This window comes from Pelodiscus sinensis, chromosome 17 (genome assembly GCF_052426305.1).
Source record: "Pelodiscus sinensis isolate ZL-2025 chromosome 17, ASM5242630v1, whole genome shotgun sequence".
NCBI classification, from domain to species: Eukaryota; Metazoa; Chordata; order Testudines; family Trionychidae; genus Pelodiscus; species Pelodiscus sinensis.
The window spans coordinates 25,167,424-25,182,523 of record NC_143068.1 but is presented as its reverse complement, the minus strand read 5'-3'; the positions used below and the strand labels follow the sequence as shown (position 1 = coordinate 25,182,523).

General features: G+C 47.4%; 1 protein-coding gene across 1 annotated transcript in view; it reads right to left on the bottom strand.

The window, feature by feature from the left end:
* GDAP1L1 (ganglioside induced differentiation associated protein 1 like 1) overlaps nt 1-15,100 on the bottom strand; it is a 43,911-nt gene that overhangs the window by 23,212 nt on the left and 5,599 nt on the right. The window contains exons 2-3 of the mRNA XM_006132229.5: nt 11,135-11,327; nt 1,814-1,987 (exon numbers count right to left, since the gene is read on the bottom strand). Of these exons, the coding sequence (XP_006132291.2) occupies nt 1,814-1,987; nt 11,135-11,327 (367 nt within the window). The remainder of the gene's footprint in view (nt 1-1,813; nt 1,988-11,134; nt 11,328-15,100) is intronic.

Here is a 15,100-nt window from a genome sequence, read left to right as displayed (position 1 = left end):
ATCAAATGGAATGTTCCAACGTTTTGACATGGTCCCATCGAGAGCAGCGATTTCAACTAATCTGCATTTTCCAATGGAAAAAATATGCTGTCCAAACATTGTCTACCAGTTGTAGCTGTAAACACTGGGGCAGAGGTGGCCAACCCATGGCTCACGAGCCGCATGTGGCTCTTCAAAGGAAAAATTGCGGCTCCTGCACCTGCGGCTCGGCTCCCGCATCCATGGCTGTTCTGTGTTCCCCTGCTCTGACCTTTTTTCCATATCTGGTCAGGGTGTGGCTTGGGGCAGCGAGATATGGCACTGTGACCGATGGAAGCCAGCTTGGGCCACATGCAGCTCTTAAAGGGGCAACGGGGTTTTTTGTTTTGGTTTGGTTTGGTTTTTTGCTCAACATCTGATGAGCTGTTTGTCGGCTCAGCGCGCTAGTCTGGACACTCCCCTGCCGACATCAAAGCCCTTTGTCGGCAGCCCCGTTATTCCTCGTGGGATGAGGTTTACCGGGGCTGCCGACAAAGGGCTTTGATGTCGGCAGGGGATCGTCCAGACTAGTGCGCTGAGCCGACAAACAGCTGATCAGCTGTTTGTCGGCTCAGCGCGGCAGCCATGTAAATTTAAATGAAGCAGCGATTATTTAAATCGCCGCTTCATTTCCCTTTGCCCAATAAACAAATCTACATGGCTCCGTCGATGGAGCCATGTAGTGTAGACGTACCCTTAGTCTGCATCTACACAGCAGGCAGTTATTTTGAAATAGTGTCAAAATACTGTCAAGCTGGGGAACTTCTTACTCCGACTCCTGTAATCCTCATTGTATGAGGAGTAAGGGAAGTCAGAGGAAGAGGGATCTGTTTCAGACTAAGTGCTGTGTAGATGCTCCCTATTTCAAAATAAGATGCACAATTGATGTAGCTCAGTTTGCGTAGCGTATTTCAATTTCAGCCTTGCAGTGTAGACACACCCTTGGAGTAAATGGGGAGGGAATACATATAAAAAGGCTTTGCACAAGAGGGAGTAAAGAGCTGGAGTAAAGCTCCAGAAAAAGGCAAAGGAAGTAAAGAGCATACAGGAGCCTGAGGCTACATCTACACTGCGGGATTTTTGTGGAAGAGGGTATGCAAATTGTGTGCTCATTTGCCTATCTTGAGCTCTCATTTGCATATCTTCTTCCCATCCTTTTTGTGTGTAGACAGGGCCATTTGTCAGGAAAAAAAGCCTTTTGCACAAGATCCTGTAAACCTCATTTTTTGAGGAATAAGGGATCTTGCGCAAAAGGGTTTTTTCCTGACAAACGGCCCTGTCTACACGAGGCTTTTTATCGGCAAAACCTCTTCTGCAAAAAGGATCAAAAACAGATATGCAAATGAGAGTACAGTGTATGCAAATGAGTGTGTCATTTGCATACCATCTTCTGCAAAAAACCTGCCGTGTAGACATAGCCTGAGTGACACCTGACTTTGCTTCCAGAGAAATCAATGTAATGGATCATAAGCTGGTAGATCCTCTCCCATTCTTCAAGGAAGAGTTCTGCTGTCTCCTGGGCACACCACGGAGCCCATCTGCTTCAGCAGCCTATGGCGGAGGGGTGCAGTCACTGAAGGTAACATGCAGTCACATGCCACATGATGCACAGTAGCACGTGGGAAAGAGGTGCTGCTGCTGTGGGTGATTCAATCTGTATCTCGTGTGAACTCATGGTTTTAAATGTACCCCAGTGCTGCCTGTCGGGGTGCAGTTTGCCTAAGACTGAGATAGAAAGAATTAAACATCCCACTGCTCACGAGTGGTAGGCAGCCCTGGGAAAGAGACAACTTACTGCGGATCTCAGCTGTGGCATACTTTGGAATCATGGAGTCCGTGGTGAGCTCGGGATGAAGGATACAGCCGTGCGTGTAGGCGTCCATAGGCAGGGAGTCCAGGAGCTCTCTGTACTGCACCACTCGTGCGTGAAGAACGCTCCCGGCTTCGGGGATCAGCTGCGTAACATTTTCTGAAATGCGGAACAAAACATGGGCATGGGTTATAGCTATGCTACAGCAACCTGTTCCCATGTGACTGGATTGTCCCCAGGCCACTGGGATGATCAGAGATCAGCTTGTGGGGGGCCCATTACTTCCTGTTTTCGACACTGCCTTGGCTGTGTCTAGACTGGCCAGTTTTTCCGGAAATCAGCCGTTTTTCCGGAAAAACTTGCCAGCTGTCTACACTGGCCACTTGAATTTCCAGAAAAGCACTGACTTCCTACTGTAAGAAATCAGTGCTTTTTGTGGAAATACTATGCTGCTCCCGTTCGGGCAAAAGTCCCTTTTGTTTAGCTTGTGCCCCTTGTGTTTAGCTTGTGCTAGTTCTGATAAGAGCTAGGACCTGGAGGGGTGGGACTTCAGGTGAAATGAACCCCAGGTCTAAGCCTTCCTGGGTTTGGTTTTACTGGTCCCTCTTGTCAGGGCCATTCTTACTCAGAATACACATATAAAAATTTGGGACACCACTGGGTCTTACTGTCCTCCCACCCACCTCTTCCTATCCTTGGTCCATGGCTCTGCTCCCTCTGTAGAGAATCTAGTTAACTTAAAAGAGGCAAAGCCTGCCAGATCTATTAGCAGGACAGCAAACCTGGGAAAGAGATGCTCAAGTGGCAATGAAGCCATTTAACAGGCATGTGCCAACCCCAGTCTATACCATCCGTTTCTGAATTTACTGTGTTAGTTGACAGGATCTGAGATTAAATTTTTTTTAAAATATTTCATTAGTGTGTTGCTGAAGATTATAAAATCACAGCTCTAAAAAATCATCATTCCCCCTCCTCCCAGCTGCCATCAGGCATAGGGGCACCAGTTTAATAGTACTGCGTAGGGCCCCGTAAATCCTAAGATGGTTCGGCTTCTTGTGCACTGGTTGACTAGGTACATAATGCCTTTTGAAGAGAGACTGGACTTTTCATCTTAGCAAAGAGAAGACTTAGGGTATGTCTATACTACCACCCTAGTTCGAACTAAAGTGGTTAATGTAGGCAACCGGAGTTGCAAATGAAGCCCGGGATTTGAATTTCCCGGGCTTCATTTGCATATTGCCAGGCGCCGCCATTTTTAAATATCCGCTAGTTCGGACTCCGTGCCCGCGGCTACACGCGGCTTGAACTAGGTAGTTCGGATTAGGAAGTGTAGACATACCCTTAAGGGGGATATGATAGAGGTCTATAAAATCATGACTTGCATGGAAAAAGTGAATAAGGAAAAGTTATTTACTTATTCCCGAAATAAAAGAATTAGGGATCACCAAATGAAATTAATAGGCAGAAGGTTTAAAACAAACAAAAGGAAGTTTTTCTTCACTCAGCTCACAGTCAACCTGTGGAACTCCTTGCCAAATGATGCAGTGAAGGCTAGAACTTTAACAGGGTTCAAAAAAGAGCTAGATAGATTCATGGAGGTTAGGTCCATCATAGAATACTAGGACTAGAAGGGACCTTGAGAGGTCATCAAGTCCAGTCCCCTGCCCTCATGGCAGGACCAATAGACCATCCCTGATAGATTCCACAACCTCCCTGGGCAATCTTTTCCCAGGTTTTACCACCCTGACAGTTAGGAACTTTTTCCTAATGTCCAACCTAAACCTCCCTTGCTGCAGTTTAAGCCCATTGCTTCTTGCTCTATCCTCAGAGGCCAAGATGAACAAGTTTTCTCCCTCCTCCTCACGACACCCTTTTAGATACCTGAAAACTGCTATCATGTCCCCCCTCAATCTTCTCTTTTCCAGACTAAACAAACCCAATTATTTCAGCCTTCCTTCATAGGTCATATTCTCTAGACCTTTAATCATCTTGTTGCTCTTCTCTGGACCCTCTCCAATTTCTCCACAACTTTCTTGAAAAGCGGTGCCCAGAACTGGACACAATACTCCAACTGAGGCCTAACCAGCACAGAGTAGAGTGAAAGAATGACTTCTCGTGTCTTGCTCACAACACACCTGTTAATGCATCCCAGAATCATGTTTGCTTTTTTTAACAGCATCTCATATTTAGCTTGTGGTCCACTATAATCCCTAGATCCCTTTCTGCCGTACGCCTTCCTAGACAGTCGTTTCCCATTCTGTATGTGTGAAACTGATTGTTCCTTCCTAAGTGGAGCACTTTGCATTTGTCTTTATTAAACTTCATCCTGTTTACCTCAGACCATTTCTCTAATTTGTCCAGATGATTTTGAATTATGACCCTATCCTCCAAAGCAGTCACAACCCCTCCCAGGTTGGTATCATCTGCAAACTTAATAAACATACTTTCTATGCCAATATCTAAATTGTTGATGAAGATATTGAACAGAGCCGGTCCCAGAACAGACCCCTGCGGAAAACCCACTTGTTATACCTTCCCAGCAGGATTAAGAACCATTAATGGCTATTAGCCAGGATAGGTAGGAATGGTATCCTACCTCTGTGTCTCTGCAGGTGGGTGACAGGGGAGGGATCGTGTGAGGATTACATGTTGTGTTCCCCTCTTCTGGAGCATCTGGTATTGGCTACTGTCGGCAGACAGGATACTGGGCTGGATGGACCTTTGGTCTGACCCAGTATGACTGTTCTTATGTTCTTACACTCTTATGTTCCTCCCACACCCACTGAATGTAAATATTCAGGACTGGGTCTCACAGCTAGTCTCCTAAGGTATGTCTACACTAGGAAATGATTTCAAAACAACTTATTTCAAAATAATAACTCTCAAAATAACTATTTTGAAATAGCACATGCACACTACAGGGAAGCCTGAAAATTAGTCCGAAGTAGGCTCTCCTAATGTGGATGTGCTTCCTTGATTTAGAGCCTCAGCAAGCATTGGGGAGTAATTACTTTGAATGGCCTGAGGGAGGAGCTATTTTGAAATAGCAGCAGTGGAGCGTCCACACGACAGTTATTCCGAAATAGCTATTTTGGAAGAGGCGTTATTCCTCGTGGAATGAGGTTTACAAATGCTGAAATAAGACGCCTGTTATTTTTAAATTATTTCGAAATAACGGGTAAGCTGTGTAGACGCTCGCGTAGTTATTTGGGAACAACGGACGTTATTCCAAAATAACGCTGCTGTGTAGACACACTCTCTCTGTGTCTCTAGACATCAGGTGCTGAGTTCTGTTTCCAGCAAAGCAAACTGACACCCAACCTCTGTACCCAGAATTGATGGCATTTTCTAAATCCCGTGTCTATGGAGCTCTAGGGCAACAGAACTATTTTATGCTACTCTTTATTCCAAGTCTCTTGGCCAATCAGCGCACACAGCTACTGCAGCCCTCCATAGACCAGATTCACCACATCTGCTGTAGCCCCATTCTGATTCCTGTACGCCGACTGGGGCACTGCCAAGCACCCACAAGCGAAACACTTAATCATAAGAGCAATACTTAGTACTTACATTGCACTTCATCCCTTCATAGTTCTGCTCCAATATTAACTACTTAAAGGTCAGCCTTGACTGCCTTACGCACTGTGTAATCAACCCACACTCACATTTGTGGGTGTGCTCTCTCTTCCTGACAACTGTTCAGTTCCTTCTGTCCTTGCCAAAAAGGGTAAGTTAGTGGCCTCATTTTCAAAGCCATATCTGGCATGTAATTACTGTGAGTTCACATGCAAATCGGATGCAAAGAGACCCTTCTGATCATCTTCAAGCAGTCACTATAATTATGCACACAAATGTGGCAGATTGGCGCATATGCATCTTTGCTAACAGCTCTTGCCTGCGGAGTCGCTAGGAAAAAAGGTTCACAATGTTTGAAAGCTCCTTTCTTTTGAGTACAGCACCAGATTCCTTGATATCAGTAAACGTTCATCTTTACATCCCTTTGAGGTAGGAAGTGTTCCCCAGCCAAGGCCCAGATAGATTAAGGCTGGGATTTCCAAAAATGCATCATGGAGATAGGCACCTCTTGAATTAATGGGAGTTGGGTACCTAATTCTCTCAGACATCTTTAAAAATTTCAGCCTGAGTGACTGGACTGAGATCCCACAGAAGGACTGGAATGCAGCGAGGAATTGCATCCGAATCTCTTCAGACCCTTTAACCCCAAGGTCACCTCTTGTCACTAGTGAGGATATATAGCCTCTAAGCCTGTTTTGAATCCTTTAGCATCTGTTTCAATAGTTGGTGTTTGTAGGCATATTTCCCCTGGTTCGTTCCACACTGCTTGTATGAGCGATAGGGGCCAGTTTGTAGCATTGTTTTTATGAGACTCACAGCAGAAAATACAGAGGGATGACAGGGATTGAGGAAACATGATTTTTATGAGAATATCCGGGCCATGCTTATGGATTTTATAGATTGCTTGTAATGGCAGACGAGTTAATTTACCATAGAGGCTCAGTCAACCATACTGCCTGCCTGCTTCTCACATCCTGAGCTTCAAGGAACCTCTTCCTGAGGTGGAATAAAGAAATTAGACTTCTAGGGGCACATTTTGTAGACATTGGCTCATATTGCACCTTAATTGGGGACCCGAGCTGACAGCCCTTCCAGTGATGTGCAGCCTCCTCTCATGTCAATAGGACTTACTCACAGGAGTGCTGCAGGATCTGACTGAACTGTGTTTTCACTGACAAGGTACAGTTTGCCACAGAGCAGCTGCCCATACCCACAGAGTAACCCTTCATTTGGACATACTACTAGTGAATCGACAGCGCTGGCTTCAGTGTTGCAAACCTTAATACTCCTACTTCCAGGAGGTTCAAGAGTGAAGTAAAGGTCTGGGACTGGGCCTGCCTTTTCCTGACTGTGCCATCTGAATGGCTTTGTGCCACTAACACAGGGTGTTGAATGTGTAAGAGGATTTTGTAGATGCTACCTAGAAACCAGGTTGTGGGTTTTTGTTATTTTTCTCAACCAAATTTGCCACGTTTGGGATTTTTGTTGAAAGCATCTCGCAACCCTATGTGCAGAACCTAGTTAAACCTCATCACCTCCCCTGAGGTGAGGCAGTAAAGTGCTATCAGCAGCAATGGAAGGGCTTGTCCCGGGATGAACTGATGGGAGCCAAGCGAGGCGTCTCCATTGCCACTATCTGGGATTCTATCAAACTAAAAGCCTGAATTTTCTAGACTGAGAGATTGGTGCAGCTTCTAAATATCACATTTGAGCCAATGTCCCTCATGGGGCTGCTAGTTTGCCGTTCCCCTTCATGCCGCCCCGTCATCAAGTACAAGGGCCTGGATCCCAGCCACAAAGTGGGACTTTTCATTTGAGAACAGCCACCGATGGAATGAAGTAATACTAATACAGAATCCCTAGAGTGCATGCTGCTTCTGCTTGGCTCCCGGCCAGCTTCTGATCAGGCCACCCCAAGGCTTCCTGGGCTGGAGCCCAACGCATTCAGAGTAGCCAGCCCTTTAGGCAAAGCTATTCTGTGACCATGCTGAAATGCAGCCGCTCTGGCAGCGGACTCCTTCCCTTCAGCTGATCAGAGGCATTAGCTCACTGGAACGGCACCTGTTCTCCCTGCTGCTTGCTGAACAAATGCCACCTCTTTGAGCTGGTAGCTGCTGACGCCATGTTATGTGGTGGCCTCCTGGGGTATTGCTGGTAAGCAACCTAGGCTCTGCTCCAAGCCTTTTGACAAAACAAAGCCTTGTCAATATTTATCTTCAGTATTAAGAACACTTCCAGAGAACGTGTTCCAGAGAACGGTCTCCAGCAGATCAGGGGCACCGGGAGCAGCTTTTCTCGCCCCGGAGGTCGAGGTGGCGGATCGCTGCCTGCGAGCTCCGGGGCAAGAAAGCCACGTTCGTAAGTGCGGATCCGACGTAAGTTGGATCCGCGTAAGTCGGGGACTGCCTGTACAATGAAAGAAAGCAAAAATCAGTGTCAAAATTTTGAAATTTGAGTGGAAAAATTTCATGGCACATTTTTGGGGTTTTTATTTCATTAAAAAGTTAGTGCATACTTTTGAAGGGTTCATCAAAATAAGATTTGGTTGTTAGTTTCCAAAAGGAGAGAACAATTCAGTTTTGGTCCGTTTGTCCGTATGTCCTTCCTTCCTTCCAAAAGCCAGAAATTTGGCAGAAAAATTTCTATGAAAATGAAGCATTTTTGCGTTGCCAGAACTTTTCAAGGGGGTGGGAGAAAGATTCCAAATCTAGCACAGCTCCTTGGACAGGTGGTGGTGGTTTTTATTACAGTGGCTGCAGTGGTGAGGCACCTTACACATCAAGTGGAAGATTTACAGAGACATAAAAGCTAAAACTAGCACTTGCAAACTAGGTAGTGGTGGGGAAAGGCAATGCCTGTGCAGCCTCAGCCCACAAAGGTGCTTTCATTCTGAAAAGCCAGGTTGGTAATATCACCAGAGTTGAAGGAAAAGTGCTTGCTCACTCACTCCTCCTCGCCCTTGCCTGAGGCATCCAGAAGACAGAGCTGTAATTTTCCTCACTCTAGAACTGTTCCATATCACTGGCTTGGCCAATGCCTTTTGCTGGTGACAGGAAGCCATCACATGTGCATCTTCTTCCTTCATTTATATGTGTGCAGGAACATAGGAACATTTTAAAGCAGGGCTACTCGACACTGGAAGCGCCGGGGGCCACAATGATACTCACAGTACATGCCAAGGGCCGCAACTTAAGTGTCGTTGCATATGCACGCAAATATATGCAAACAGGTTCTTTCACACGGACAGGCATGAATGCAAAGATTAAGGCAAGACGACACAACACACAGGCCCCATTTAAGTCAGTTCTGCTGATATTAATAAAATGCAACATTTACCCGATTTCCACCCATACAACAGCACTTTTAATGAGCAATGAAAGGCCAGGAATTTAACTACTAAAACTATATTAACAGAAGACCGTTATATTGACTATTTTTTTGTTTTGGCTCCCACCTATGGGCCATGTGCTGAACTCCGCGTAAACCCCAGCCACACCGTGAGCCACAAACAAACGGGCCATGGGCTGCATGAGGCCCACAGGCTGCGTGTTGAGTAGCCCTATTTTAAAGGGTGTGGGAGCTGAAAACCAGCTTGCTTGCCACTGTCCACCTCCCACCCCCAGCTTAGGCCAGGAGCAAAGCCCAGGTGTGTGGGATTTGCCATCAGGACCCCAAGCACAGGGCTGGCAGCAGAGCCCCCAGCATGCAGAGCAGCAGCTGGGAGCCTAGGGGTGCTGGAGCATACACATACACACCCCACACTCTAGTTCCCGTGCCTATGTGTGTGTCTATCCCTAATGGAGGCAATGTCCCATGCGTAAAGGGGGGTTGACTGGGGACTATAAATTAGTGGAGCTGAATTGAGAGAACAGAATATGACTTGCTGAGCCGAGTACCTGAAAAGAAACAAACTGAACATAGACTAGGTCCTGGCCTGCTCCGAGAGCAGAAACCTCTGGGAAGCAATGAGGCTTGGTGGCTGGAGCTCCTGGGCTTTGTTTAACACATGGTTATTGAAATGTTGGGGATGAAGCAGAGACCAGCTTGTTCAACAAAGCTAAAAAAAGAAGCCTCTGATTGAGCTTCTCTGAGCAGTGAGGGGCGGGAGCGGGAGCGCTGGAGTCGAGGAGCAGTATGGGGGGGGAGCGCTGGAGTTGAGGAGCGTGAGGGGAGGGAGCGCTGGAGTCGAGGAGCAGTGAGGGGAGGGAGCGCTAGAGTCAAGGAACAGTGAGGGAAGGGATAGCTGGAGTCAAGGAGCTGTATGGGGAGGGAGCGCCGGAGTCGAGGTGCAGCGAGGGGAGGGAGTGCTGGAGTCGAGGAGAGGAAGCTGATCTGCCAAGTCTCCCCTGTTTTGGAATCTATTTTAAGATGGTTTTAAACTCTCTCCATTCCTAACGTGACAGGCTTTGCGATGAGTCTCATGATGACACAGTTAAAACTCTCTCCTAAGCCTCTGAAGTCTCCCCACTTGTTCCTCCCCGTCTGATAGCCCTGAACTGGCCAGTTCTGCTCTAATGAAGGGAGCTCAGGAAAGCACTGGAGAGCCATTGCCTCCGCAGAGAAAGCGGGACCCTTTCTCAGGGCACCTCTAGGGTGAGGCACCAGGGCAGGGGAGTTCCCTGTGCCACTGACAGATCTGCATCTGCTTTGGATAAATAAAGGGATGCCTTCCCCAGGGCTGGCAATTCCATGCTGCTCCTTAGCACTGCGTTCATGTAGCCCAAATATTAATGCCTCCCCTACCGCCCTCTGTTACACCTGCCATCCCCTTTTGTTTCCTCCGAACTGGCCATTTACCAACCTGTCCTCCAACTGCAGTCACTCACCAGCCTCGCCCCAGTGCACTAAAAGCCTCACAGAGTCCTTCCCAGGCACACCTAAGGGAGAGACAGGTCAGAGCCTGGTGCTACTGGCCAGGGCACTAGAGCAAGCTGCTTTTAGTTGGCTATGAAACTGCTAGATCAGTCCATGCAACATACCGCCAGGTGGCAAAATTCTGCAGGATTATTAGGTCTAAACAGAGGCTGAATGAAAACCACAACTCACATTGATTTTGCCAAACTTTACTGGGCACGGCTGGTTCAGAGCCAGGCCTCTTTTTATCTACACTCGTAAAGGCTGTTGTGGGAAAGTGGAATAAGTGATTCCAGTTTTAACCCGTCTCTGCACATGACCCCTCAGAATGAGGATACATAGAAATAATTGAGTTGTCACAGCTGGGGATGGGTGAAGGGTCCTGAAGCGCTACCCAAAATTCAAAGCAGAGATGAAAACGGTAGTCTTGCCGGGGAGCCTGGCTCATAAAGGAGAAGGGGGAGATGAGAGGCATGAACTACATAATGCTTTGTGGCAGTGCAGCAAGAGAACACACCATGGTGCATCTCTTGCTGGGATGCTGCAATGCATTATTGGAGTCACCCTTGACTGTGGTCCATCATGGGAGATGTAGTCCAGTTGTGGAGCCTGGCTCATAACGGAGAATGGGGACAAAGGGGGCATGAACTACAGCTCCCATGAGGCACTGTGGTGACGTTTCCAGGTTGAAATGCTTGGTTTTCGGTTGTAAGTTTTCAGTTTAGGCTGAAACCATTTTGGTTTTGGAATGTCTGGTGACCAGAGAAAAGCTGGCATTTTCCATCAAGAGCGGACACTTTTCACCAACCATGTCCAAAACCCACTTTTCTAACAAAGCCCTTTTTTGATGATGGATTTTGTTTCACCCCTCATTACCTCCTGTGAAGTTCTTCTCTATATAGTCGATGATCTGGTTGTAGTCGCTGATGATGTTGTCTCCATGGATAATCACGGGCACCTCCTCCCCTAAGTTGAGACGCATGAACCAAGGCTCTTTGTGCTCCGTCAGGGGCATGCTGACATCCCGCTCCTCACACGGCAGCCCCTTCTCAGCGATGACCAGGCGGACCTAGAGCAGGAAGGAAAAGCAGAGAAGTCTCATTGCTGCCCACTGGGCTCTACATATGGTCTCCAATATCCACAGAGTCTAGAGGACAGTGATGCTCAACCATCTGTGGTTCTATGGGGTCCTGTGCTGCCTTGTAGAGTTCTCAGGGCTGCTTGGAGCTCCTTTTACCAACAGGCCTGGGATTATTCCCCAGGTCACCTGACATGTATTATGTAGTAGGACATCAGGAGGAGGCCTGAGCCCAACATCCCAGCTTCTGGCATCTCTCCCAGCAGCTACGGAGGAGGTAAAAGGCCAAGGAGATATTTTATTAGAGAGAGAGCCACAGAAGCTTTTTATTATGTGTATTATCTTAATTTCTAGGACCACCAATAAGGGAGCAGGGCCTGGTTGTGCTGGGCACTATACACCACAGAATAAGCAGACCGTCCGTCCCCAAAAAGCTTCCAGACGAAGCATAAGGCCAGAAAATGGATGAACACAGACTAACGGGGGAACATAAGGAAACAATGAGACCATATTGATCAGTATGGTAGGCAGTGGTCTCGGCACCCCAGCAGCCTGGCCATTGTCAAGGGTTTTGTAGGACTGGTGGGGCAGGAGAGCTGCGAGGTGGATAAGAAGTTGGTTCTGTGGAGGTTTATGGGGGAGCTACTCCCTGGCATGAGGGGCAGGTGGGAGAAAGTGCAAAGATGCTTGTTTGAAAAGGTAACAGGTGTGTGATGGCAGCTAGCATCGTGGGCAGATCAGAGACAGGATTCGTCTCAGCCTGGGGTCCCTGTTGTGCCATTATGTTTCATCACAATGACTCAGTGATGCCCCACAGTACACAGCTTGCAAACCTATGTCAGGTGATGTCGGACACCTCCCTTACAAATCACCGAGGCTCTTGGCACTCACTAGCTTTCTCTATCCCTCCATGCTGTGAGAGAGCCTTGTACGCCACTGCCCTGTGAGATAGTCCCCATCCATCTCTCCACCTCAACTCTGCATCGCTGTCCTCCTTTTCCTCTGCCCACCCTGACTCTGATTTATCCCTCGGAAGTATTTTGGGTGATTGCTTTGTATGAAGATGCTGTACAGCATAAAGGTCCCTCTTAGACTGTATCTTCTCCCTTTCCCTTCGCATGGCCCTCATTGCTAGAGGCATTTTGCATGATAGAAGGATCTGGCTTCTTGAGTGCTCCAGCTACATGAGTAGAGCAGGAAACTGGGAGCCAAGACTACTGAGTTTGGATGCTTTTAAGTTTTCTTCCAAGTCTTTGATAAAAATGTTAAATAGAATAGGACCAAAAAAATGGATCCCTGTGAAACCTCACTGGAAACACACCCGCTGGGTTACAGTTCCCTGTTGACAATTATATTTTGAGGCCTCTCAGTTGGCTCTTTTAAATCCATTTATTGTGTGCCAGGTTATTTTTGTATTCTGTTTTTTTCAGCAAAATGTCGTGCGTTTGTGGGTGTTTGTGAGTCTGGCTATTTGAGTGTGTGCGTGTGTGAGCGTAACAGGGCTTGTCTCTGTGAGTGCGCACATTTCTTTGTGCGTCTCTGTGAGGATGGCAGATTCCGTGTGTCTTGACACAAAGCATCTTGCTGACATTCAGCTGTGCACTGCTTGCAAGCCTTCTTGGACAAAAAGGTTTGGACTAATCAGATCTTGGTGCTTTAGCCCAGGCTATGTCCTGCCTTTATCACTATCAGCCGGTAAAGGGCATTCAGTGCTTAGAAAGTCTTTAAGCTTCTGTGTGATTGGATTTGTGGTTTTGTCACCCGATTATCCGTTGCACTGTCAGCGAGGTGTTTTGATCAGCCAATCTAGTCCATGCTCCCTCCCAACACTGGATCTGCTGAGACAAGACATACTGCACATTTCTATACTACCCACACTGCCCAGCAGTCTCACTCATGTCATGAGGAGCACAGTCACCTCCAGAAATCTTCCTAAAGCTTCCAGAGAGGAACCTACCATACCTAGTACAGTTCAAATGCCTCTCTTTGGGCCACGGGAGGCACCTCGCGGGACTGTATTGCTCTGGTCTACCCAGCCGTTGCACACACAGAGCTATTGGCCACACACTGGATTTCATTTAGGGAGGCTTCCAAATTCTTCCTGTATTGGCCCGAGGCCCCAGCTTCACGTGCCAAACTGCTCTAAACCCAGGGATCCAGCCCAAAACACACCTGACTCTGGAGTATCGTGGGACACCGAGGTGGCTACAAGCACCTTTGCACTCCCTGTCCTGAGCTGTTCTGTGTGCTGTCAGCCGCAGGGCACAGGCCAGGCCATTGTCTTTTATATGTTGGTTCCCCACCTCCACATCCCTCACATTTGTATCTCGTCCTTTGCAAGGCTTTTGGGTACCAGGCTTAGGGGGACCTTAGGGGTTAGACCAATGAGCCTTCCAGCCTCTTTGGGCAGCTGCACCAAATGTCCAGTCTAGGACCTTGGCAGTGTCTACTGTCTCCTGTTCAGCTGCATGTGCGCTAACCTGCCAGAGACTTTGGGCTGCTACAGAATTGATGGCCACAGCAGGGAGCAGTACCCGCATCACGCAGGTGGAACTGTGCACAGCTCAATGAGAGGTAGGCAGTGGGCTGCACCATGGCCTCATTCTGATGGTAGAGAACCTCAAGGAGGCTGGTGTGTCAGCAACCAAAGCTCGGCCCATCCCACTGCCCACCCAGCTCTTTTAGAGGCATCCAGACCCAGACCTATTTCACTTGCAGCCTCACATACAAAGTTGCACCAAGACTTGCACCAAGCACATGGACCACGAACCAGTTACATTTATATCAGGCACTGGATGAATTGCCCTGATGCATGGTATTAGTACCAGGAGGTGAGGTTGAACAGGGTTCAACAAAAAACTAGATAAATTCATGGAAGTTAGGTCCATCAATGGCTATTAGCCAGGCTTGGGTAGGACAATGTCCCTCATAAAAGGCTCTTAAGCAAAGTAAGTTGTCATGGGATAAGAGGGAAGGTCCTCCCGTGGACTGGTAACTGGTTAAAAGACAGGAAACAAGGGGTAGCAATAAATGGTAAAGTTTCAGAATGGAGAGAGGTAATGAGTGGGGTTCCCCAAGAGACCCTGCTGGGACCCAACCTATTCAACCTATTTATAAATGATCTGGCGAAAGGGATAAATGGTGAGGTGGCAAAATTTGCAGATGACACTAAACTGCTCAAGATAGTGAAGAACAAAGCAGACTATGAAGAGATTCAAAAAGATCTTCCCAGAACTAAGTGATTGGGCAACAAAATGGCACATGAAATTTGATGTTGATAAATGTAAAGTAATGCACATTGGAAAAAATAATCCCAACTGTACATACGCTATGATGGGGACTAATTTAGCTACAACTACTCAAGAGAGAGATCTTGCATTCATTGTGGATATTTCTCTGAAAACTTCCACTCAGGCTAGGGCTACACTACGCACTTTGCTGGAAAAGGCAATGCAAATGAAGTGCAGATTAGCATTTTGTCGCACTTCATTTGCATAATTTATTCCGAGCCGTTTTTGCACAAGGGGGTTTTGTGCAAAAACAAGCAGTGTGGATGTTTCCTTGTGCAAAAACCCCTTTTTGTGCAAGATCCTTATGCCTCCGCCAGGGTTTTTGTGCAAAACAGACACGGCCACACTGCTTGTTTTTGCGCAAAAACTCCTAGCACAAAAACGGCGTGGAATAAATTATGCAAATGAAGTGTGACAAAATGCTAATCTGCACTTCATTTGTATTGCCTTGTCCGGCAAAGTGCCGGACAAAGC